General features: G+C 39.4%; 2 protein-coding genes across 6 annotated transcripts in view; one reads left to right on the top strand and one right to left on the bottom strand.

Annotated features, from left to right (window-relative positions):
* LOC148837685 (ceramide transfer protein) overlaps positions 1-5,008 on the top strand; it is a 59,626-nt gene extending 54,618 nt beyond the window's left edge. For 2 of the 4 annotated variants that reach the window (XM_088910144.1, XM_088910142.1), the window contains 6 exons: positions 19-151; positions 250-320; positions 579-707; positions 1,305-1,434; positions 1,577-1,705; positions 2,820-5,008. In XM_088910144.1, the coding sequence (XP_088766270.1) occupies positions 19-151; positions 250-320; positions 579-707; positions 1,305-1,434; positions 1,577-1,704 (591 nt within the window). In that variant the 3' untranslated portion in view covers position 1,705; positions 2,820-5,008. Of the gene's footprint in view, positions 1-18; positions 152-249; positions 321-578; positions 708-1,304; positions 1,435-1,576; positions 1,714-2,819 lie in introns of all 4 variants that reach the window. The other 2 variants (XM_088910143.1, XM_088910140.1) reach the window with 1 other exon arrangement.
* A 2,149-nt stretch (positions 5,009-7,157) lies between these two features.
* Positions 7,158-22,127, bottom strand: hmgcra (3-hydroxy-3-methylglutaryl-CoA reductase a). Of its 2 annotated transcripts, none has more exons than XM_088910062.1 (20): positions 21,869-22,127; positions 17,594-17,782; positions 17,089-17,200; positions 16,903-16,990; positions 16,476-16,560; positions 16,169-16,274; positions 15,731-15,837; positions 14,666-14,785; positions 13,951-14,111; positions 13,499-13,740; positions 13,228-13,397; positions 12,585-12,779; positions 11,870-12,028; positions 11,183-11,340; positions 10,947-11,052; positions 10,585-10,755; positions 10,149-10,289; positions 9,736-9,894; positions 9,141-9,295; positions 7,158-8,722 (listed from the first exon to the last, which is right to left on the bottom strand). In XM_088910062.1, exons 2-20 carry the CDS (start codon positions 17,756-17,758, stop codon positions 8,668-8,670), a joined length of 2,655 nt encoding a protein of 884 aa, XP_088766188.1. In that variant the 5' UTR covers positions 17,759-17,782; positions 21,869-22,127; the 3' UTR covers positions 7,158-8,667. The 2 variants fall into 2 exon arrangements, with proteins under 2 accessions (XP_088766188.1, XP_088766190.1); XM_088910064.1 differs by having other exon boundaries at positions 21,655-21,902.
* Positions 22,128-23,337: the final 1,210 nt, after the last annotated feature.

The raw sequence follows: 23,337 nt of genomic DNA, 5'->3' as shown, positions 1-23,337 counted from the left end.
ATCAATGATGTGTTGCAGGTGTATAGGAGAGAAGTTGAAGAAAATGGAATAGTCCTAGACCCCCTAAAAGCCACACATGCTGTGAAAGGTGTCACTGGGCATGAGGTTTGTCATTATTTTTGGAACGTTGAGGTCCGTAACGACTGGGAAAGTAAGTCCATTTTCTAATATCTATTGCATGTTTAAAGCTTCTGAACATTTTTGTTAAGAGAGAAGCTCTACATAAAGTGTTGTTTTTTTTCTTTTCAGCAACAATTGAAAACTTCAATGTGGTGGAAACGTTATCAGATAATGCCATCATAGTCTACCAGACTCACAAGGTATTCCATAGTGCTGCCTTACTTTAATATGTCGGTACCATGTAAATAGATCAACATATTAATTAATGTTTAGAATGGTTTTAACTGGGTTTTCACAGAAAGAGTTTCAGGCAACCAGAATTCTTAAAGAAACTCTCCCATATACATTAGCAGATCTCCAGGTCTTGCATATTACTGTGCTTGCTCAGGAAGTCAAGGTGTCTAAGCTAACTTGACTTTTTCATGGTTTCAGGCATTAATTTTTATTTTGTTTTGCAGAGAGTGTGGCCTGCCTCACAAAGAGATGTTCTGTACTTGTCTGCAATCAGGAAAATTATAGCGAACAATGAAAATGATCCCGATACATGGATTGTCTGTAATTTCTCTGTAGATCACAATAATGTCCCTGTAAGTACTGAAAATGTAGGAAATTCACACCAAACAGCTATTTTTTACTATTTTAACAAAAAAGCCACTTTTTCATGGCCTGAGATGAAAGTGTTTTATGGTATGAAAAGATGTAATGGTTGTTGCACTTGACTATCCAAGTCTAAAAGGGAAGAAAAACTTCACATGAGTATCACCTAAGAAAGATATACTTGCAGAAACTGAATTTGTTTTTGCTCTGCAGAAGCCTACTTCACAGATTTGCTGTCACAGACATCAGACTTCACATAGAGAACTCATCTGCCATAAAACACCAAGCACATATTGGATCCATAAACACCTTTGTACAGTATTTGTGGTCTTGATAATATGTATCATATACCAGCGCAGAAGGGCAGATGTTTATCACTGATTAGGAACTACTGAAAATTGAACGTCTCCTGTTAGCAAGGTTGCTCATTCTGTTAGGACCAAGGTAGATGGTCGTTTGCATAGGAGTATGCCTTTAAGCTTGGGTCAGTTCATCAGATTCACATCAACTGGACTTATAAGTGAGTGTGGACTCAGTTTTCCCAGACACCTGTTTAATGCATTTTATGCTTTTGTTATTCCTGTTAGCTCACCAATAGGTGTGTCCGTGCCAAAATCAATATAGCCATGATCTGTCAGACACTGGTCAGCCCACCTGAAGGCGACAAGGAGATCAGCAGGGACAACATCCTCTGTAAAATTACTTATGTGGCTAATGGTAAGTGATGCCATTTTATAGTTTTAACGCAATGTAGAATTTGTTTTCAGGGTATTTCTTTTCCAATGAATGAGAGTAAGTTAATAATCACTTATTACTTTTTTATGTAATAATTTAATAATCTCTTATTACTTTTGTGCAGTTAATCCAGGTGGCTGGGCACCTGCCTCAGTCCTCAGAGCAGTGGCAAAGAGGGAGTATCCCAAATTCTTAAAGCGCTTCACATCATACGTCCAAGAAAAGACTTCGGGGAAGCCCATCCTGTTCTGATGTAAGCAGGTGTGTTTCTCTCTCTTGACTATCGCCAAATCACTCCACTGCAAAAGTTTTTTAAAAATATTCTAAAATCAAATCGATTTGTTTTTTGTTACATTCATCTGATTTGGAAGAGTCAGCGGTGAGTTTTCCACTTCTCAGCCCATGGCTACTAAAACTGAGGAGAATGAGGAAATGGCAGGCTGACTCCTCTCATCTGCCCACCTTCGAGCCACCGAACCTTTAACCCGTCGCAGGCTTTACAGCCTTGTACCAGTGGTTCAGCGCTGATTGGAGGAAACTTCCAGCGCTGACAGCACTGCAGACTACAGACAGCCCTGGCCACATAATCCCACCTTTCCCTCCGTGGCACACAGCCGATCATGTGCCATCAATAGGGGAGTCTCAGTCACTGTCATCTAGTGACATTAACCCAGACTCAAACCCGTATTTATAGAGCTCCGTCTGTGTTTAGATGAGCTTCTCCTCTGGTTGAGCCACATGGCAGTCTTAATAATTTAAGCTTTGAGCTGTTAAAAACAGTCACATCCATTGCTCAACAAAATTTACAGGCTACTTCGATCCCTAATGTTTTTTTAACATGAATTCATTTAACACATTCCATTCCTGTATTTAAGCATTTCATTTATGTTTTTTTTTTCCAGTTGTTGAGCAAGAATTCCTCACAATGTCCTTTTCTACGGATTGTACTGGATGTAGTTTGCACTCATATCCATCATTATTATTTTTGTAATAAAAAACAAACTTGCATCCAGAGAGCAATGAATACATTAAATTAAGATCTATGGAAGATCCAGTGATTACTTATTAACTTTTAATAGCGGGTATGTCATTAAGTAAAAACTGAAAAGGCTGACTTGTTTGTTGTTGGTTTGCTACAGAAAATAACATCTTGTAGTCTGCGTTTAATAGCACATCAGAGTGGCTTGGAATAGGTTTAATTCTTGAAAAAATTAACTAACACCTCACACTAATGTTTTTTTCCATGTTTTTTTGGATTTGTATAGGTTTAATTCAGTGGTATTACAATCTTACTAAAACTGTACCTGTAAGATCTTTGAACCTCAAGGACAAAGTGATGAAAGAAACCTATATCTCGTGTCTTTCAGTGATTTGCCTCCTCTCACTGCCAAGTCCCACAGCGTGCTTTTCTCCTGGTGATTTAGACAAGGCTGTGTAGACATTCCAGATCTGGAGGAGCTGGACACAGCAGAAGCAGGCGGTGGCACTTTCTGTCTCTAGACTGTTCAGAGGCTGTGACCTGCGGTGCCCAAGTGTGGGAAACAAAGCAGCTTTGGTCAGAATATCCAACACTATCTGTACTCTGCAAGCTCCTCTTACTGCATCAGTGTGTAATAAGTACATCTTTACAGCTGTCATTTATGTTGCTGTAGTGGAGACAGTTCAAAATGAAATCTTGATTTTTACAAACTGTGGTTCAATGGCTTTAATAACTCACATGTTACAGTAGACCTGCAATAATATCCAAAAAGATAAATATTGCAAAAAATACATATTAAAAGAGATTTATATGGTCATTTTGGAGGTCTAAAGTAAATTGTTTCTATTTTGGTCTGGCTTTTGTAAATGTCCAGTTTTTTTGTTTTTGTTTTGCTATGTATAATCACTGATCTCATGGCTTACTTTCATGCTGCTAATTTTTCTAAAAATAGCTCGCCTTTTCTTAAAGAATCGTCTCGTTTGTAATACTTGTTGAGGGCTGTTATTGATCTATGACTTGGCCTTTTCTTCCCTCTCTCTCTTGTGAAGACCAGCAATGTGTCTGATGGAGAAAGAGTTTGAAAAGCTTTATTTTTTTTCAGAAATCTCTATATTTCTACCGTGATTTTAGTTGTACACGTTATACAAATGTGATGTGATGAAAAAAGGCATAAAAATCTAAAAAAAAAAACTGGCAATATGGAATACATAACTTATCTCCTGATGCTGGTGGAGCAGATCTATCTTGATTGCAGGAGAAGCATTGAACGGGAAGCTGGAGAGCAGAGTGTACGAGTTTTCAAGTCAAGCAATAATTAGTTTGGCCTTGAGAAAAGCATCACGTCATGATCTAATTGAAAGCGCATTATTAAATCTGATCTGTGTTACAAATTCACAAAGGATTGGATCTTTGCAATCCAAGGTTACAAACTTGAATGCCCCCTTTCAACACACACTTTGTATACCACTGCATCTTAAGAATTATTAATCTGGAATGTACAGAATTAAGAGAAATTTTACCAATTCCCCAGTTTTGCTGTGTTGGCATATGCATGTTGAGCATACACTTTTTACATATCTTTTTATCAAACATTTCATGTTTATAGAAATCTGTACCTGGACAGTAATTGATTTAGTGTTCTAAATCAGTTCTTTAGAAAGCAAGAAATTCTTGGGTCCATGCTCCAGTAAAATCACTAGAGAAGTGCCTCTGTCTTCATCTTAGTAGGATGTATGATTTGCTGCTGAATTCTATATGTCCAACAGACAAACCTTTTAAGAGCAAAGCCTTTTTAGCATGTTTCTTTTTGCAAAGATTGGTTTATATTACAGTGTAAGGGGAAAAACATTTCACTTGATTTATTACCTCAAGATTAATTTTTATCTAATATTGTAAATTTGCGATCAGCAGGGACAATGTCACTATAGTGTATTCTTCCTGTGTTGGGAGCTTTTCACAAATTAGTTTTTATGTCCAAATGATTCCTAGTGTGAAGTATATTGGTAAACCTTTCACTAATCGGGCAAGAGAAGTGTTATGCAATAAATCAGTTGCATAGGATACATTGAACAATGAGATGGTGTGTGGGGAGTTCACAAGAAGTGTGTATATCTTGATAGCGTTATCATCAGTTGCATTTGCATAAAATGCGATGTAATTAAGAAATATTCTGTAAATAAAAAGATTACACTAAATGAGCAGTCTGGGATGAATATACCGTGCATTCAACGCATGATTAATATTGATCTGTCTTCAAGGAAGGATATTCTCAAATATCCTGATTGAGCAGTACTGTTGCCCAGACCACTCTTCTCTTGCCTTTGGATTTCTGACATGAAAATATGTTTAAAGTACTTTTGGGAGTGTATAGACTAGTTGTGTTTTATAGAAGCTTTATTATCTTGGTTATATTCTATACAAAGAAATGCCAGTCCTTATGTCACAATGGTATTGATCTGTACAAAAAAATGAATTGAATCAACTTGTATGATAGCAAAAAAAAAAGTTGAGCTCTCTTCCATGTTATATCTAATTGAATACAGTATTTAAAATTGAAGGGTATTAAAAATAATAGACTGATATTTTGTATGGCGTCTTCTTGAATAGCACCTCTACATAATGATGACATGCTGTTTTACCGAATTGCAGATGCTTAATTCACAGTGTAAGGAGTGTAACCATAACCTGATATACTGCAGTTTTATGTGAGCTGATCTCTCTTAACATCAGGGAGAAACTTTGGGTGCAAATCAAAATTAACTGGGTTTCAGAAACGATTCTAACCAATGTTACCGGATGGTGATGGATAGTACAGATGCACACTCTCATCTACCTATAGTTGCAAAGCAAGCAGTTACAATGAAGAGGGCTTTATTGCAGCTAGTGGGTTTTTTTTTTGTTCAGATGAGACCTCTGAGATTTAACCAGTAGTTGGCTTCTTTGCTGGTGAGATGTGATGAAGTGAGAGCTGATTGGCTATCGCTGCTCTGGTGAGTGTAGCTCATGGTGACGTTGCTTCAGGAGGGATTGTCAAAGATGGCCAACTGCATCTTGAGCTCCAAAAAGTGGTTTAGCTTACTGAATGTCATTCTCTTGAATGATGGGGGCTTTTTTTCTGTTCTTCACGGTTCATAGTATAACCCAGCATACCAACAGATATCCTAAATAGTATTTTTCTAAAAACAGTGCAGCTGTCTGCTCCGTATATGAATAAAAATAGGCTTTTCATAAAATTTTACATTTTGCTGTGAAACAAATCCCTTAAGATATAAGGACTTAAGGTCCTTTACATATTTAATTAAAATAAAGGAAGGAAACATTTACAGCAGACCATGTTAAAATCTGAAAAGCTATAGCCAGTCTTTGCTTTGCTAATAGTTTAGAGAAGCAAGCTTTGTTAATTTTTAACTGAGGCACATCTATTTATGAGAAAATAAAACTGAAAGAGAAATTTGCATATGAATTCATTTTAAAACACATTGTATACCCCATGGTAGCTCTTGTGTTCCATTTGCATAATTTATTCCATTTGCTTAATAATAGTTGGAGACACATTCTGGATTTAGTGATTTTAAACAGTGTAATAAAGTATTCCCAGTCAGCTCACCTTATGAAAATGCATACAGATGCAAAGCTGGTTGATCTGCTGGTCTACTTGCACAAATATTTTTGATGCTCTTCATTGCAAAATTGTAGAAACTTCACTGCAAATGGCAGAGAACCCTTATTCTCAGAAGTTGAATCTCCTCTTTATTGTGCATGAAATGGATCCCTATAATTCCAAGCTGACATTTTTTTCTAAAAATAGGCTTAATTTGCATTTCAAGAAAAAAAGGCATGGGCTTTGTAAAAAGTTAAGAAAACTGAGTGTAAGGAGAGGAAAGCTTGGTGATGTTACTTCTGTTAATATATGTACATGTGTATATACATACAAAATTAATTTAAAATAACCTCATTATTATATAATGAGGACTATAATCACCATGTCAATGTAGTGGTTAGTTTTTAATTCATAGGTAAAGTAGCAAATAGCTCATGGATTTTGTGATGTTTGTTTACTACACTGGGAAAAGACAGCCATTTCATGGATTACTTTATATGTAATTCATAGAGCATCTAATACATTCATATTGTAAAAAGTTTCCAAATAAAAGTAAACATTTCTTAATTTGCATTATTTACATTTCTAAATGCGGAGGAAAGGAAATGATCAAGTAATATAAATACAAGTTGTTGTTTTTTTAAATATGCCCTTAACAAATACTAAATGACAGTTGCACTGTGATTTGCCAGTTGAATCTCTGTGAACAATATGGTTAAAGTGCTCACTCAAATTTAAGGAAATCAGAGGAAACAAAATTTGTTTTTTAAGGAAACAAAATTCTGACTTTAAAATTTGTTAAATACAGCTAGTGAATTGGTTACATGTGTGACTGAATTCCAGACTCTGGTGAGATCAACCATGCTCACACAATTGTTTAATATAAATGATTGTTTGTTACTAGTTTACTGAATTCAGACAAAGGTCAAACAAATCTGCATTTTCTGTGGGAGCTGGGGCTGTTTTACCAGGGAACCCTAAAACTTGCTTTCTGTGAGGGGATGATAGACCAATGCTGTTCGATAGGAACAAAATGCATGAGTTGTCTAGTCAAAGATAGAAGTAAACACATTTTTTTAACTATTTTATTTCAGCTGTGAAAATTATCCCATTAAATACAATGCAGAAATTATATATTATTTATTGCAGAAATGTTTACAAAATATACATGATGTGAATATAAAACTATGAAATAGACTGTGAGAACATATTTAGTGATGTCATTTTTCCCCCACACGACCTGCACAAGTCCAGCTGCAGCCATTATGACGTGTCATTTATAAACAGTATGTGCAAATAGTAACAACTTTCCCAACTGCTGCTACTATGAAGCATTTGGTAGCATTGATGAAGATGTTACTTGCAACAATTGAGAACTCAATGTGGTCTTTCCAGTGACTTGACCGTTGTAGCTGAAGACTGCAAAACAGCTTTTAAGGTGCACACATCAAAAGCAAAGCCTATTAAGTACCTTTTTGTAATTTTCAACAGCAGTAAAACAGGTATGAGGCTGTACAAAGAAGAAAACTGCAAGTTGCAAGTAGTGGCAGGATACAATACCGTGTAACGTTATTTTAGCACCTTGTTTAAGTATTTGTGCTTAAATGCATCAGCTTTCCATTGAAAAAATATCCCTTACAATTAGATCTGAATGCATTACTTAAACTGTTTATCAAGGTAATAAAAAAATACATTCATTTTGAATGTAAGGTCAGAAAACTGATACACTCAACTGAAAATGTAATTACAGTTGCTACCAGTATGTGCATTGCATTTCGCAGATATAAACAGAATCTTGGCAAATTTTGATTTATTCAGAGCATTAACAAACTGATAATTCCCCTTTCTGTATTTTTACAGAACACTACAGGACATGTGACAGGAAAGACTTGTGCATTGATGATAACTTACTTCAAAATGAGCCAACAATAAAATAACAAAAACATCCCTTTGCACACAAGTTTCATCCTTGCTAGTAATATAGTAGTGAATATCCCTCAGCTTTAGTTATCAATAATATCAATTTTAAAGCACGTTGCACTGCATCACTAATACAGTCCCCGTGCCTAGAGATATACAGTACAGTAGCATACTGAGCCCTAGTTCACTGGTCAGCAGTTATCTTACATCACACAGCAATATGACTGCCTGCTCAGCTCCACAATACAGCAGCAAAGAAGTCAGCAACATAGGAGGTATGTCACTTCAAACTGGATCATAAAAATAACAAAATAATAGATGTAATTTTTATATTCCACAGTTTAGACCTTGTTCACACCACACAAATTTTTGACAATCACATTTAAAAAAAAAAATCCATCTTCAAACACATTGATCACGTTTTGGTAGTCCAGGGGGTATTTTTAAGACTGTTGATGTTTGCTAAAAACATTTACAGATTACAAAAGTTCCCCAAAGACTGAGAAAGCCACAAAGTCGAACACTGTCTTGCTGGAATCAAAAGGGCAGCTGGCGAGGATTTCGGGTTTTGTATTTACAATCCTTACAGCCCATGAGAGGAGCAGGGGGATGTTGGTGCAGCTTAGGTGAGCCGACAAGAAGGCTTCTGCTGCTCATCCCACCCAGCTCTCTCGGCTCAGTCGTATCCGTTCCACTCGCTGGGACCCGTCCTTCTTCAGGCTGCCTTCTTGGTGCACGCTCCTGGAGTTTCCTGCAAGTTGAGCTTTGACCTGTGCGAGAGAACTGAACGGTGAAACCCTTTTCTACTCTGCAACACCTGTACTCTAACTTTTGTTTCATTCTGAAGTTCCGCTGTTGTTTCAGCACTTACAGAATTACTATAAGAAAATGACACAGGATTTGGATGCAAGCACAGGGCATGCACAGTTTCGGCGACTTCAGATTTTTCAGAATCTACAGCAAATGCAGCCTTTACCTTTGCAGAACTTTACTGGATATCTTACCTTTTCCGTGTAACTATTTTTACTTTGATTTTAAGAAAGATTTGGCCCAGGAACTTTTTTTTTTAAACTCAATATTTTCACACAGGTTTATCACAGCCTTCATGTAAACTCATCTACGCCCTGGCCTGCAAGACAGACCTGTCCGGCACTGCTGCTTGAAGACCCCGCTCCAGGCAACTCTCACCTGTTGTGAGTCATGTGACTCTTGACGAGGTGGCCTGCCGCCAGCGCTGCCATGAGAGACAGCTCTCCGGCCAGCACTGTGGCACACACCACCCTCGCCAGCTGCCGCGCATTCTCGCCAGGACTGATGAGACTAGCTCCTTGTACCCCCAACATCTGCAACACAAATGGATTCAATCAAACAGAAGGCAATCTTTAGATATAAATCCATTTTTACATTGCCCACAGGATTAATTGTACTGTATGCTTATCCATCCAGTACGGCAAACAACAGGCACAAGACAGGAGCCACCCTGGATTGGACACCAGTCCATCTCGGGGCACACACAGACGCCAACATGCGCACACTCACACCAGGGCCTTATCCCAGAAGCCAATTTACCAACCAGCATTTCTTTGTACTGTGGATGGAAACCCATGAGTACATGGGGAGAACATCCAAACTCCACACAGACAGCACACCACTAAAATTAGCCCAGGGCTCCACTGCTGCAAGGCAGCAATGCTAACCACTGCACCACTGTATAAACCACTATTTAGATATATAAAGGAAAGACAGCAGTTCAACCAGCACTAGTACAGTCATGATTCTTCACCTCCAGACAGGCCTGTTGCGGGGCTAAGTTTGTGCCCCCACCAACTGTTCCAATCTCAATAGATGGCATCGTGCAGCTGATGTAGAGATCTTCATTGGTTGGACCCGCTGTCTCCATGAGAGTAATGCAGTTTGAACTTCCAACATTCTGTGCAGGATCCTTTAGGAAACAAAAATGTGTTCTATTATTATCCAAACACTACCGCATAAAAGCGTCAGTCGTATTTGTACTATTGCTGTGACCAGCAGTCCAGTTACAGGAGGGTCATGGCTCAGTAAACAAGGCGTGGAATGTTGCCTTCCATAAATTAACTTAAAAATATCCATATATTTACTATCAAAAGCAGGATACATTTCCCCTGCATTAGCAGATGGTGTTTCTAACACACACAAATTAAACTTTGCCTGACTGACCTGCCCACAGGCGATGTAAATGGCCGTTACAATATTAGCAGCATGTGCATTGAAGCCACCAATGCTCCCAGCCATTGCTGAGCCAACCAGATTCTTGTTAATGTTGACATCGACCAGAGCTTCAGCGGAGGTCTTCAAAACCTTAAAACAATCAAACAAACAATTTGTTAACTCCATTTCTCAAACTAAGACTGCACAATGAGAGGAGATGAGATTATGCAGTGAGAGACTAATTCATACAACAGCCATGATGAATTAAGAATAGCAGGTTTGTCAGCTATGGTGACAAACTTAATGCTTCTCTCACAGAACCTTCTGCAATCATTCTGTCAAGCAAGAGGAACTGCTTAAATTTACCATTTGTGGAAAAAAAACAACTGATTTCATCACACTAACTAAAATAATCTAATTTTGCCCAACAGTGAAAAAGACTTACTTCTCTGACCACTTTGGCAGAAATGGTTGCTTCACAGACTACTGCTTTTCCTCTTCCCTCTATCCAGTTGATAGCTGCAGGTTTTTTGTCAGTGCAGTAGTTTCCACTCACTGCCAAGACTTGCAGATCGGGAAACTCCTCCTGTAGTCTGGCCAGAGCCAGCTCTGTGCCCTGAGAAAGATTATGCATACCATCAGAATCCTCAAAATCCCTTGGTGTGGATTGCTGCATTTCATTTAAAGAGCATCCTAGGTCTAAGAGGTATTCAATTTAATATTTGGAATTCTAGCGCACTGTTTTTTTAAGACCCCACTTTAAAGAGGTAACAACTACAGCAGAAGCCTTTCTGTCCCCCTGGCTACCTTTGAGATCATGTTCATCCCCATGGCATCTCCAGTTTTGGACTGGAAGCGAATGTACAGGTTTCGACCTGCGAGGCCAATCGACAACTTCTCCAGACGTGCAAACCTGCAAGAAAACGAACACCAATCACTTCCTTCATCGCGTGATCAAGGCTGGAGTCTCTGGCAGGCCACACAGGCTTGGCAGTTGCCTAGACTGATCGGTACTTGAGTTTCCGCTACAGAGTTTCACTGACCTGCTGCTGCTGTCAAAAGCCTCCTTAATGTACTTGAAGCCCTCGGGAGTCTCCAGCCAGGCCTTGACCTCTGCTGCCTGGCAGGCCGAGGGCAGCCTCACCACAGGGCCGCGGGTCATGCCATCCGACAGGATTCGACTACGGGCTCCTCCTCCCAGCTGTGGGCGAGATGCAGGTGTTACACGATTGCACCCCACTGCACTTTAATTCCACTTCCAATCTGTTCTTCCTAAATTGGCCTGTTTCTTATTCAAGAATGTTGCCATCTTAATTAAACTCAGAATCGAGTCCTGTTTTTCCCCATTAGTGTTTGGTTCAAATATACAGTATACGCTACCCTTCCCCTCCCAGTTAGGCAGCAACAAACTGAATGAAAACTAATTTCTGTATTCACTTTTTTCTGCGAAAGCTATTTTGTTCTGCAAGAAGCTACACATGTCTGCATTTATTATTTCTAATTTAATAATATTTAAGATTGTATTTTTAATGTCTAAACAGGATGGTAATTGTTAGACCCCTTCTCTATATAGTTAAGTGACAGCAAAGCAATAATGGTAAAGTCAAATATGTCTTAATGCCTAACGAGAGGTTTACGTGTTAAAATTGCCGGTGGTCATTAGGGTTTAAAAATCATCACAGGACACAAAGGAAATGCTGTAGTCCCGATAAAGATGAACGCTGACTCACTGCAATCGCTCTGCACCCACGGTTTGTACTGGCCACCAGACAACCCTCTGTTGTTGCCATAGGAACCTGAAACTGCTTTCCATCCAAATGCAGAGGCCCTGCAACTCCTACTGGGACAGGCATGAATCCAATCACATTTTCACAGCAGGTTCCCATCACCTTAAAAACAAGACACCAACATTTAAAGCTCTTTCAGTAGAAAGCCCTGTAATAAGGCTATCAAAGTTTAAACAGTAACTGGTACCCAGGTCAATAACTATCATTTATTAATACCAATTAGTTTGCTTTATCTCCCCCAGATTCACGTTTGGAATGTGTAAGTTAAAATTCTATGAAGCTGTTCAAAAACATTTTTGCTGTATTTTTATTAAGATAACTTACTGAACAGTAAGGATTCTACCATGGTGAAATGAAATGGAAAGGTGGAGCTAAAGTTCTAGTTCTGTTCCTTATTTACAAATAATGATAAGAAGGCAAAATAAAACAGGGCAGAAAACAAGATACACCTTGCACAGACATAGCCTTCAACTGTTAAAAGTTGGACTTTCATTGAAATTAACATTCAAAATTGACATATAATTTATGTCTATTTTACGAAAGGCATACATAAGAAATTAAAGGTATTTTAACAACAGTATGATCGTATGGAAACTGATGGTAGTGCATCAGAAATTGCGATGACTAATCTCATCTAATTCACAGCTTACACATTTACCTGAGAATAATCATAGTCCCTGTAAGGAAGGTTCTTTAGTGCAGTTGGCTTTGAGAGTTTGGTTGCCAACATCTGCCTGCGTATAGCTACACCGCGCTCTGGAGTTTCCATCATGTTTTCCAGCTTGTATGAAGGGATATGTTTTGCGTTGACCAGAGAAATCACCTCCGCATCGCTCAAGAATCTGGCGCCCTTCTGTGACAAAATAAGAGATAACAAAGAGATAATGAATTATGCAGGCAATCAATGGAAGATAAAACATTCCACCAGTCTCCAATCCATCACGGCTTAATGTACAAAAGCATACCACCTCTCTTTGAATTCTACATTTTAAATGATTCTTGAAAGGTCTGAACAGTTAGTACCTGATCTATTAACAGGGAGTCCAGTTCCCTGTATTGTGCCTAATTAATCCTAATAAAAGCTCACAAATTAACTCTGTAGCAAATTATTTGTAGCTTAAAAGGAAAAAATGATGTACTAAATGATTCTAATAGGCATTTCCAATAAACATAAACAATCATTAATCATAGCTGAATGAGTAAAGTTTGCATTTACATAATTCTAGACTCTTGATTGCCATCACTTTAAGGACTTGTTTGTTTTGATTTGTTTGTTAAACTGATAGAGTGAAGAAACACACCTCTGGGTTCTTCATTACAGAGAGACACTCCTCAACTGAGCGTGGCTCCGGGTATAACTCCGCTACTGAAACCAAAGGTGTCTCCTCAGACGACGCCTCTGGAACGCCATCTCCCAACACAAATTTGGTCTTTGGGCCATTCTGAACAGGCAGTGGCCGGATTACTTCAGCTGTTTAAGATAAAGGCAAAGATGCGTGATAAGCTAGACTGTAAGCTATGATGTGGTAAATACAAGATAAAATGCAAGTTGATTAAATAAACTTGGCCAACCTGTCTCCTCCTTGGTCACATGAATGGGCTGTGCTGCAGTCTTCTGAGGGGAACTGGGTATCACAGAGTCTCTCCTACAGCACACGTCATTCGCTCTCTTTTGTGCTAGAGAGGGGGCTGTGATAGGGTTCTTCAAAGACAGCGTGGACTCGGTCTCGGTCTGCTCAAAGAAGATGTACTTGACGGCTAGCAGCAGGGCCAGCCCCAGAGTTATAACCTGTTCAATGTCCATGCTGATCATCCTGGGAAGCAAACATAAAAAAAGGGATAAGCACCTGAACGCAAACCTCAGTTAGAATAGCATACACAGTAAAACAAACTCAAAATTACCAGATGTATCCATATTTGGTAAAAATGGAGAATTAGGGATGTCAGGGATAAAACTGAAGAGACAGTCTTACTCACTAGGATGCTCAAATTTAAACTAGTAGAGATGAGAATGGGGAAAAGACCTGGAGAGGTAGAACTGCCACAGCGGCCTCTCGGGTTCGATCCTCTTGGGCATGTTTTCGTCAAGCCCTGGGCCCACCCGGGGGGTCTCTGCCGTGGAGTTCTGGGAGGAAGGTTCGGCAATCCAGCGACTGTGAGCGTGGACCAGAACCAGGCCGAGAGACTGCAGGAAGAGAAGAGGTAAAGAGAATCAGATCATTACAAGCATTCTGACTGAGAAAAAAACTGCAGATTATGCAGCTTTAAAGGTACATATAAGAGCTTTCAATCAGTGGTAATAAACAGTAACCACAATCTGCCAGGTGTGGATTTACAATTTTCTTTAAAAGTACCTCAACTCTCAAACCCTTCCATAGGCACACATTAATATTTGCTGTCTTACAGGGTAGATATGCCTTATAGTCTACTAAATGCATACTAATTTTTCTTTATTACTTCACTATTCCAATGCAAGAACTAAATCTTTCACCTGTGAGGCAAACGAGTGTTTTATTTTCTTATTTTAAAACTGTATGTAATTCTGCTGTGTGAAGACACCTCTTAAATGCAGGAAAACTCTCAAATATAAACAGGGATATTCTGCAGACAGATCTATTTCTTAACGCAGGGTTTATGGAGAATGCCCTGCCAGCCCTGAATGTACAGCCCATTATTGCACAAGGAGCTCAACGGTGAGCATTAATATAAATATACCAGTGGCCAGAGCTCTGAACTCACCATGATCATCTTCACTCGCTGTGTGACTGGGTTCGGCTTGTTGTCCTCCTCCTCCTCCAGGACCCGGGCGAAGTGGCTGAGCTGCCAGATGGGACGTCCCTCCCGACTTTCTCTGGATAGCTGCAGGGGCACAGGGGGGAACATGGGAACACGGCCAGCCAGCGCAGCCTCAGGTGCAGACATACTACTGTGCCATCAGACAGCTGCTTTCCAATGGGACAGCAGCGTCTAAGTGAACTGCCCATATTAAGACGGGCGTTTTCCTGAAACCTTGAACAGTCAACTCATATATTCAGTGCATTTCCAACAGCAGAAACCAAAATGAACAACTGCCCTTGGCTTGACAAAAGATGACAGAAGTCATTGGAGGCCTCATGTCCAAATACACAGTCAGTTTTCGCTAGTTTTGCACAGAAAAAAAGCAGCAGCAGTACCAATTTCTCAAGGTGGGCTGGCTTTGTTCTTTTTGGAGATTCAGACTTAAACGGAAAATAAAAGTCTATAGATACACAAGGATTAGCCTTTAATGAAGGCATTTATTTTCTCTTATTATTTTCTATTTCACACCTTCTTGGTTCAGAGTCCTCAACTATGTCTCGGTTTGTCTTACCACCACAACCCCTGTAGCTCAACCCCACACATCTGACAACACCCCACTTGTCACTGGACATGGTGTGAGCCCCACAGTTCTCAACAGGACAGTAAACACTAGACTAATACCACTCTCACTGATGTTGCCACCCACTGCACACCACTTCCGGTGTTACCTGGCCAGCTTAGTCTAGTCTCTTTCACTAGATACTGTGATGAGAAGCAGTCACCCAAACTGACAACATTCAAACCACTACTTGTGACACAAATAAGCACCTTTACTTGATGAGCCACATGGACCCCTTTTCAAAGTCTGTTAGATAAGCACTATCAAAGTCCGATAAGCACTTCGATAAGGTAAAGTAAGGAACAATACCTTCATATGATTAAGTTAGGTTGCCACTGTGGTGATTTCCTGTAAAAAGGTCTAGCGACACAAAAGACAAAGACCCAACAATGTTTAAAATATTTTACCTCCAAAACCAGGGAGACGCACGCAGGGAAGAAAGTCATGAAGACGAAGTAGTTTGCCATTACAGACATGCAGCCAAAGCAGCACATGATTTCCAGCTGTCGCACACCTGACAGGAAGGAGAAAAAACAAGAAGGTGAGGCTCTTCGTGCAGTAGTAAGACATTTTACACAGCCTTAAGCTTAAAATAATTAAGCAGAACTTGTAAAACTGGACATACAGCATTAATGTTAAACTATCAAGTGGTTGCTGTGTATTAAGGCCATATTACATTAAGAACTGGGCTAAGCAAGGAACTGTAAGAAAGCAGAAGTCATACAGTTAACCATTACTCTTCAGAAGTCAAAGTTATACCTCTGTGAGACTTAGCATGCAGGTATATGAAGATATCTGATAACTAATTTATCATAAACACATCTTAAGATATAAAGAAGACTCACCGGACATGGTGCCGACTCCAATCACTAGACACTCTACAAGAGCATCCAGTGTGAATGTTGGTCCCAGGATAGCCATTCCACGGGCAATGTTGTCTCTCACTTCATCCTGCAGTGCAAGCCAAGATAGAAAACACCGACATGTCATTCAAGAATATTTTGGTTAATACAATCTAGTAATATTTTACTGGAAATACAAACTGTTTTATGTTAATTCAAGTATATCTAATAACACAGAAACAACACACATCATGAGAATCACAAATGGGAAAAAAAACATCAGGCTTGAACAAAAACCCTAGTGTCATACCTGAGAGTTGGAGCTCAAGGCAAATTTAGCCAGAGCACAAGCCTTGGAGAGGTCTATCAGCAGCAGGAAGAATGGCAAGGCCTCGCTGAACAAAGCAAGAACAGACTTTTCAGGATTCACAACATAGTTTCGCCAGCAATCTATCAGGACACTTATCAGTCATCTCTCAAGAAGTGAATGTTCTTTGAATTTCCCTACAGGAACGTGGTAACTGGAATATCAATGTAATGAATATCTTCATAGTTAATTTATGGACACAGATGCATATATGAGTTCCTATTTAAAGCCATAATTGATACGCAAACTCCATTAGGGGTTGCTTTCCCATTCATAGCATCAGGGATACTTTTACCGGTGCTTTATTCTTTATTTAAAAAAACTTGAGGCATTGACAGCACAAAACACCCAAATGAGATCTTATACTTACTTAAGGCCTGTCAGTTCTTTATCCAAGAAATGGATCACTACAGTGCTGAACACAAAACTGGAGAAAATTGTGAAGAGGCCAGCAATACCTTTTTGAGGATAAAAGAAAGAGTTATGTTAACACTGCAGCACTGTATTTTCCTATTAAAAAAACGTGATGAATTTCTTAAACATAAAAAAGTCATACCTAATATATACTTTGATCCAAGCTGACGCAGATTTTGGAACTGGAAATAAATATATACAATGGCTATGCAGCGTGTGATTGTTAAGATGATTATGTCACTGCTTAAAACGTCCTGCAGAGGAAAAACAAAAAGCAACATGAAAAAGGGTGTTCCAAAATCACAAAAAAAAGAAATACTATGAATAACATCATTTTTCCAGCAATTTACAAACAAAAGTCTAGCATTCATCTGGCATTTTCACAATACTACTGCTTAGCCCCAACAAATGAGGAAGTCTGCCAGAAGCATTTTTTGATTCCTAATATTTTTAGGAATAACTCCTTAGAAACTTATTTCTACCCATGTCTCAGATATTATGTAATAGCCAAACACATAAAATGCAGAGATCTTACTTTTATACAGTTGTTGACTTAAAAACTGCAGCTTTTCCGATAAAACTGAAAAAGCATTATGTGCCTAAGTTTTGCTAGGGAGGATTGTATGAATCCACCAGTCGAATCTCACCTCCTCCAGCTTTGGGCACTCGTAGTTCCACCCGCAGATCTGGTCGTTCCCTGTGAACATGTTCATGGACATCATGCAGATGGTCAGAGTGACTGTCCCCACGATCACCTCCAAGGGATGAGAGGCCACGAAGAGGCCGTGCATGCGAAACAACCGCGTCAGCATCGTGCTGGCTCCTCAGGATCAACTCTGCAAGCGAAGGAAACCGAAAGCCCAGTTATAACTCATCTGACAAAATAATCCGACAGACAGAAAACGAGGGGGGGGGGGGGGGAAGACTTTTCACAGAGCCAAAATAAATCAAACACTCTGATGCTTAATCCAATGCATATCATAGCTAGAGACAAGAAAAGTGTTTATTTTTTAGAAGGAAAAAAACATTTACCATTAGTCAGTTTTATTGCCAAACCAACCCTTCTGGTTGTTAGGAATGTTCTGTGCTGCATTCATTTAAAAATCACAGAGATACAAAAGAACAAGACACAAAAATGAAAATGTAAATAACATACGCTTATCATATGCTTGCTTGCAAGTAGAATGTTGCAGTTCTATACAGTATGTACTGTACCTGCTGTGTTCACCACAGATAAGCACAGAGCCTTTGACGTAATGAACATCTGACGTAATGAACATTGCTATTCCAGCATAGAGATCTTCTTTTTAGACACAACAGAGGAACAAAACGATCTTTACTTGTATTTGTTATTGATTTTAATCAGGATTAGAAGGCATTAACAAAATTTTCCCCTAACAGCAAAATGCAAAGAAACAAAATGTCCTGAGAGATAAAAAAAATGTCCTGATAGATATCACATTGAAACTCACACCTTGTACCCACACTTGCAGTTGCATCAAATAACAAAAATAACACTCACAAAGCAAGGTTTGTTTTCTACAGACTGCGAGACTTGATGCAAGTATTAAAATCCTCAAAACCACTGACCACAGTCTAGCCAATAAAGTTATTCAATATCAACATTAAAACATCTACTAGGTTACAAAACTGGAAACTATGCAGAAGTGCATTTAAAGACTACAAGAGTCTTTATCAGAATCTAGAACATGATGCCGGGTCATGCTGTTGAAGACTATAATCTGGATTCCATCAACATACTGTACAGCTAGATGAGAAACGTCTAGCACCCAAATGAGATGAAGGGACTAAATAACCCTGCTGTGTTGGTAGGAGCCATGTTCCAAAGTCCCATTCCTTCACTTTGATCTTACCGTGAAATGTAATATTTAAATGCTGCTGGTACAATCAACAGTCAACAGTTCCAATATGCTGTTCAAGCCATGCAGTACTACAGGGCCATTCTGTACATGTGTACAATCAAAGCACTCTGAACCATGCCAGGTGAAACAGAATAATCCTCCTTAAACGCTGATTTTACAACCTAGTGACCTAACCCATCCTGATTAGGTTGGACTACCCAAGATCAGCTAGATCCTCACACAGTTAAACACTGCACAAATGCAAATCAGGGGCCACGCCAATACTCTGCTATTGATCCAGAGACTTCATCCAGCTGTTTCTTGAAAGAGAATATGAAAAGGTCTCACTGGGAAGGCTTAAATTAATAATACATTTATATACCACATTTCATTACAGTGAATCTCAGAGTGTTTCACTGTAATGAAATGTATTCCCCCTCCAATCTGGCTTCCGTCAACTTCACAGCACAGAAACTGCTCTGATCAAAGTCACTAACGATCTTCTAATAGATTCTGATTCTGGGTCTCTTTCTATACTCATCCTTCTTGATCTCAGTGCTGCTTTTGACACTGACCATAATATCTTACTTTCTTGTCTTGAGACTCTGTTTGGAGTTGCTGACACTGCTTTCAAATGGTTCAAATCTTACCTCACTGATCGCTGTCACTTTGTCTCTCTTAATGGGTATAGGTCTGAAATTGGACTTGTTAAGTCTGGTGTTTCTCAGGGCTCAATACTGCACCCCTTGCTCTTCAGCATTTACTGTACATGTTTCAACTTGGTCAGCTTTTAAGATCACATGGCCTCAGCTATCATTTCTACACTGACGATACTCAAATATACATCCATACCAAACCTAACACTGATGTGGCTGTCTCAGATCACATGGCCTCAGCTATCATTTCTACACTGACGATACTCAAATATACATCCATACCAAACCTAACACTGATGTGGCTGTCTCTATTCTATCTAACTGCATCTCTGACATAAAAATTTGGATGACTCAAAATTTCCTTCATCTTAACTGCAACAAAACTAAAGTCATGCTTATTGGCACCCCCATCAACTTCGTAAAGCCAATCCTGTAACCCTATCTGTACTTAAGCTTCAATCTAAATTGAAAAACCCTGGGGTTATATTTGATTCTGGCTTAACATTCGACCCACATGTGCAGCATACTGTCAGAAGATCTTTTTTTCACCTCAGAAATATCGCTAGACTATACCCTATGCTATCACTAACTGTGGCTGAAAAGCTGATCAACACATTTGTGTTCTCTCGAATTGATTACTGTGACGCTCTACTCGCTGGGGTATCTAAATCTACTTTGAACAAACTGCAGTATGTCCAAAATTCAGCAGCCAGAATCCTGACCAGGTCTAGTGCAAATGATCACATAACTCCTATCCTGGAGTCATTGCACTGGCTTCAGGTCAAATTCCATGTAGACTTTAAAATCCTCATGCTCACCTATAAGGCTCTGCATGGCTTGAAACCTCAGTACCTGTCTGAACTATTATTGCCTTACTCCCCACCTCGCAACCTTCGCTCTTCTAATTCTGCTCTCCTTACTGTCCCCCAAGACCATCTACATTTTATGGGTGACAGGGCCTTCTCCTGTTATGCCCCCAAGCTCTGGAACTCTCTTCCCAAGGATATCAGAGAGTCACCTTCTCTAAACTCCTTCAAATCCAGACTCAAAACCTTCTTCTTTAGAAAAGCCTTTAACTTAACTGGTTCCATTCTTCACCCCTCTGCTTTTCTTAGTACCACCATCCACGGTCTCCTCTGTATATTGTAATTGTGTTTTATTTTGTGTATTCTTTTTATTTATTGTTGTTGTCATTCTGTAAAGCGCATTTAGAAGCCACCTTTAAAGGCGCTATATAAAATAAAGTTTATTATTATTATTATAGACCCTCTAAACACTGGGATCACTCCATTTCCACACACAAACAATATTTTCCTCTGCCTCTGAACACCAGCGGTGGTCGTACAATTACAATTCCTGTAGATCTAATTTGAAACAATACCAGCTTGTAAATTCTGGTGCCTTCTAGTACAGCAAGGAAATACTATCAAACTATCAAAACTATCAAATACTACAGCCATCTGTAAATTCAAGGACCTCAAGCATCACTTACCATAAAAGAACATAAATTATCTGGTCATTTGCAAATGCCTTTAGCGTCTCTTTCTCATACACCGCAACGAGCAGCAATGGCAACTAAACATTTGTCATGCTAACTGCTGCTGTAATCCAGTCGTAATTTTCCTTAATATTTCTGTCAAATCTAAGAAAAGTCAATTATCTCACAGCGACTATTCTAGTGAAGAAAAAGATTTCGTTCCTAAAGGCCTCTAAGCTAATAAAAATCACAAAGCAGGGCTAAAATTCCGAATTTGGAAGACTTTGCATTATGAGATTCTGAGTGTTTTGGGAACTAAGTCTTGTTGCATTGACAGTAGGAAGCTTGGCACTTTCTTCTCATCCGCGACACTTTATGTAACAAGCCCACGACATCGCCCATCCTTTCTTTGATAAAGACGGTGATGAGAACAGTCTAGAAATTGTTAAGCAACAGATTACAGATTTCCTATAAACCATATTCAGGTACCTTATGACACGGTTTTTCCCAGTTTGTACGATCTTGTCAATTTGCACTGCGTTACTACATTACTGTATAGATTCACACACACAAAGTACAGTTAATCGTTGTCTACTATTCATGCTAAAGAACACGGAAACATGCTTAAATTTCCTATGTCTTTACTAAAACAAATTCCATATTACATCAGGCGCTGCATCAAGAAGTACAGTATCAAGAACTTCCACTCTTACCCAGAAGCTTAACTTCCTGTTTCGCTCAGGTTGAAGACTCAAATGTCACTTCGTACTGCGTCGAATCACGACCTAGGCATTATGAACATTTTACTAACACTAGTATCATCTGGAGAGCTGCTTACTGAGTCATAACTCAGAATTGTACGTAAGACGTTCAAACTCTATACGTCGTTTTTATCCTAAGACACAGACGGGTGATCCACCTACTAACCTGTGAAGAATCAGTAACACCACCAGGACCCCAGTGTGACTGGCTTGGGTCTGTCTTGTGTACTGCCTGTGCCCGTCGACAAGGTTAAAAGCAAAGGTGAATTATTTTTTAATTACAAGAGAAAACAGTTACATCAAATGTCTACTATTTTTATTGAATCGCCACATAGGTAACGTTGCCGAGAGTCTATACTCTCAGTGGTTCTCCCACTGAAAAACCCAGCCCTTAATGTATGCGCTGTAGAGAAATGGCGAGGGATTCATCGTCCGATGGCTCAGCCAATCACAGACCGATCCCTCCTGTGTCTCCCGACGTCATTACAGTCAGTTACCGAGGCGACGGGGATGGAGGCGGGGGCAGTGCAGGCACGCGTGATCTCACCACTGCAGTCCGAGCTGTTTCAGGGAAGGCTGGAGAGGCTGAGCAGCACCATTGGTTAAGTCAGTTGAACTGGGGGTGGTGTGTGTGGGAGTGGGGTAATTGTGTCTATTTTTTTTTTAGATTTTGGAGGACTACACCTGCAAAAATGCACATTCCAGTGGCATTCATAGAATTTTCTTTTAAAACATACATTTAAAAGTATGCAAAGTATAATCCTATTAATAACAACTGGAAAAAAAATAGTTCCATTCAGAATTGTCCCCAACTATTCCACTGCTTAACTACAGCAGAACTGTGCAAAAAAACAGGTTCAGTGATGACAACCTGGCTATAGAAACTGACCTGCACAAAAAATCATGGACAAGAGAGACAAGAGTAAGCTGTGTGTCCACGCACCTCGAGCTGGTAGAGTCAGAGAGATGCATGCTTTTCTAACCTGCCATAAATGCACAAAAATAAGAGAAACATGCTTCTCCACATTCTCAAATTTGAAAGCACAGCGCATACACCCACAAAAATATGAACTCCCCATCCTGCTAAGAGAGGACAAGTGAACATCATGAGGAACAGTTGGAACTGTGTAGATATTCTATAACACTGTGGAATCCATTGGGAGAGATACTATTTCCACAAAAGGGAGGAATCTCTCTGCAGTTTCCACTATAAAGCACTGCAGTACAGTATCTTGCACAGTGTCATGCTTGATTTGTCACTTGATTTGTAAATCACTTTTCACTGCAATGGATTCACAGGGCTTTATAAACAGGAGTCGACCCACTTTACCCACCACTTAATGACAAGGTAATGAATGACAAGGCCTTTGTAACATGTCACACCAGTACATCCTATCTTGAGTTTTAATAGTTGAGTTTCTCTAGTATTACTGGGTATCTCCAATTTCACCAGTCCATGTTTTCATTAAAAAAAAAAAGTGTGGCTGCATACATGCAGTGCCATCCTCTTCTCGGAAATGAAGCAGCTAAAACATTTTGAAGTGCACAAACAGTATAGACACAGTAGGTGATTACATAATGCAATTATGCTGTACAGAGACAGTGTTACTTACATTGATCACATAGTGGGTTTAA

This window comes from Atractosteus spatula, chromosome 3 (genome assembly GCF_055471065.1).
Source record: "Atractosteus spatula isolate fAtrSpa1 chromosome 3, fAtrSpa1.hap1, whole genome shotgun sequence".
In the NCBI taxonomy this organism is placed as follows: domain Eukaryota; kingdom Metazoa; phylum Chordata; class Actinopteri; order Semionotiformes; family Lepisosteidae; genus Atractosteus; species Atractosteus spatula.
This window is presented reverse-complemented; position numbering and strand designations above follow the sequence as displayed.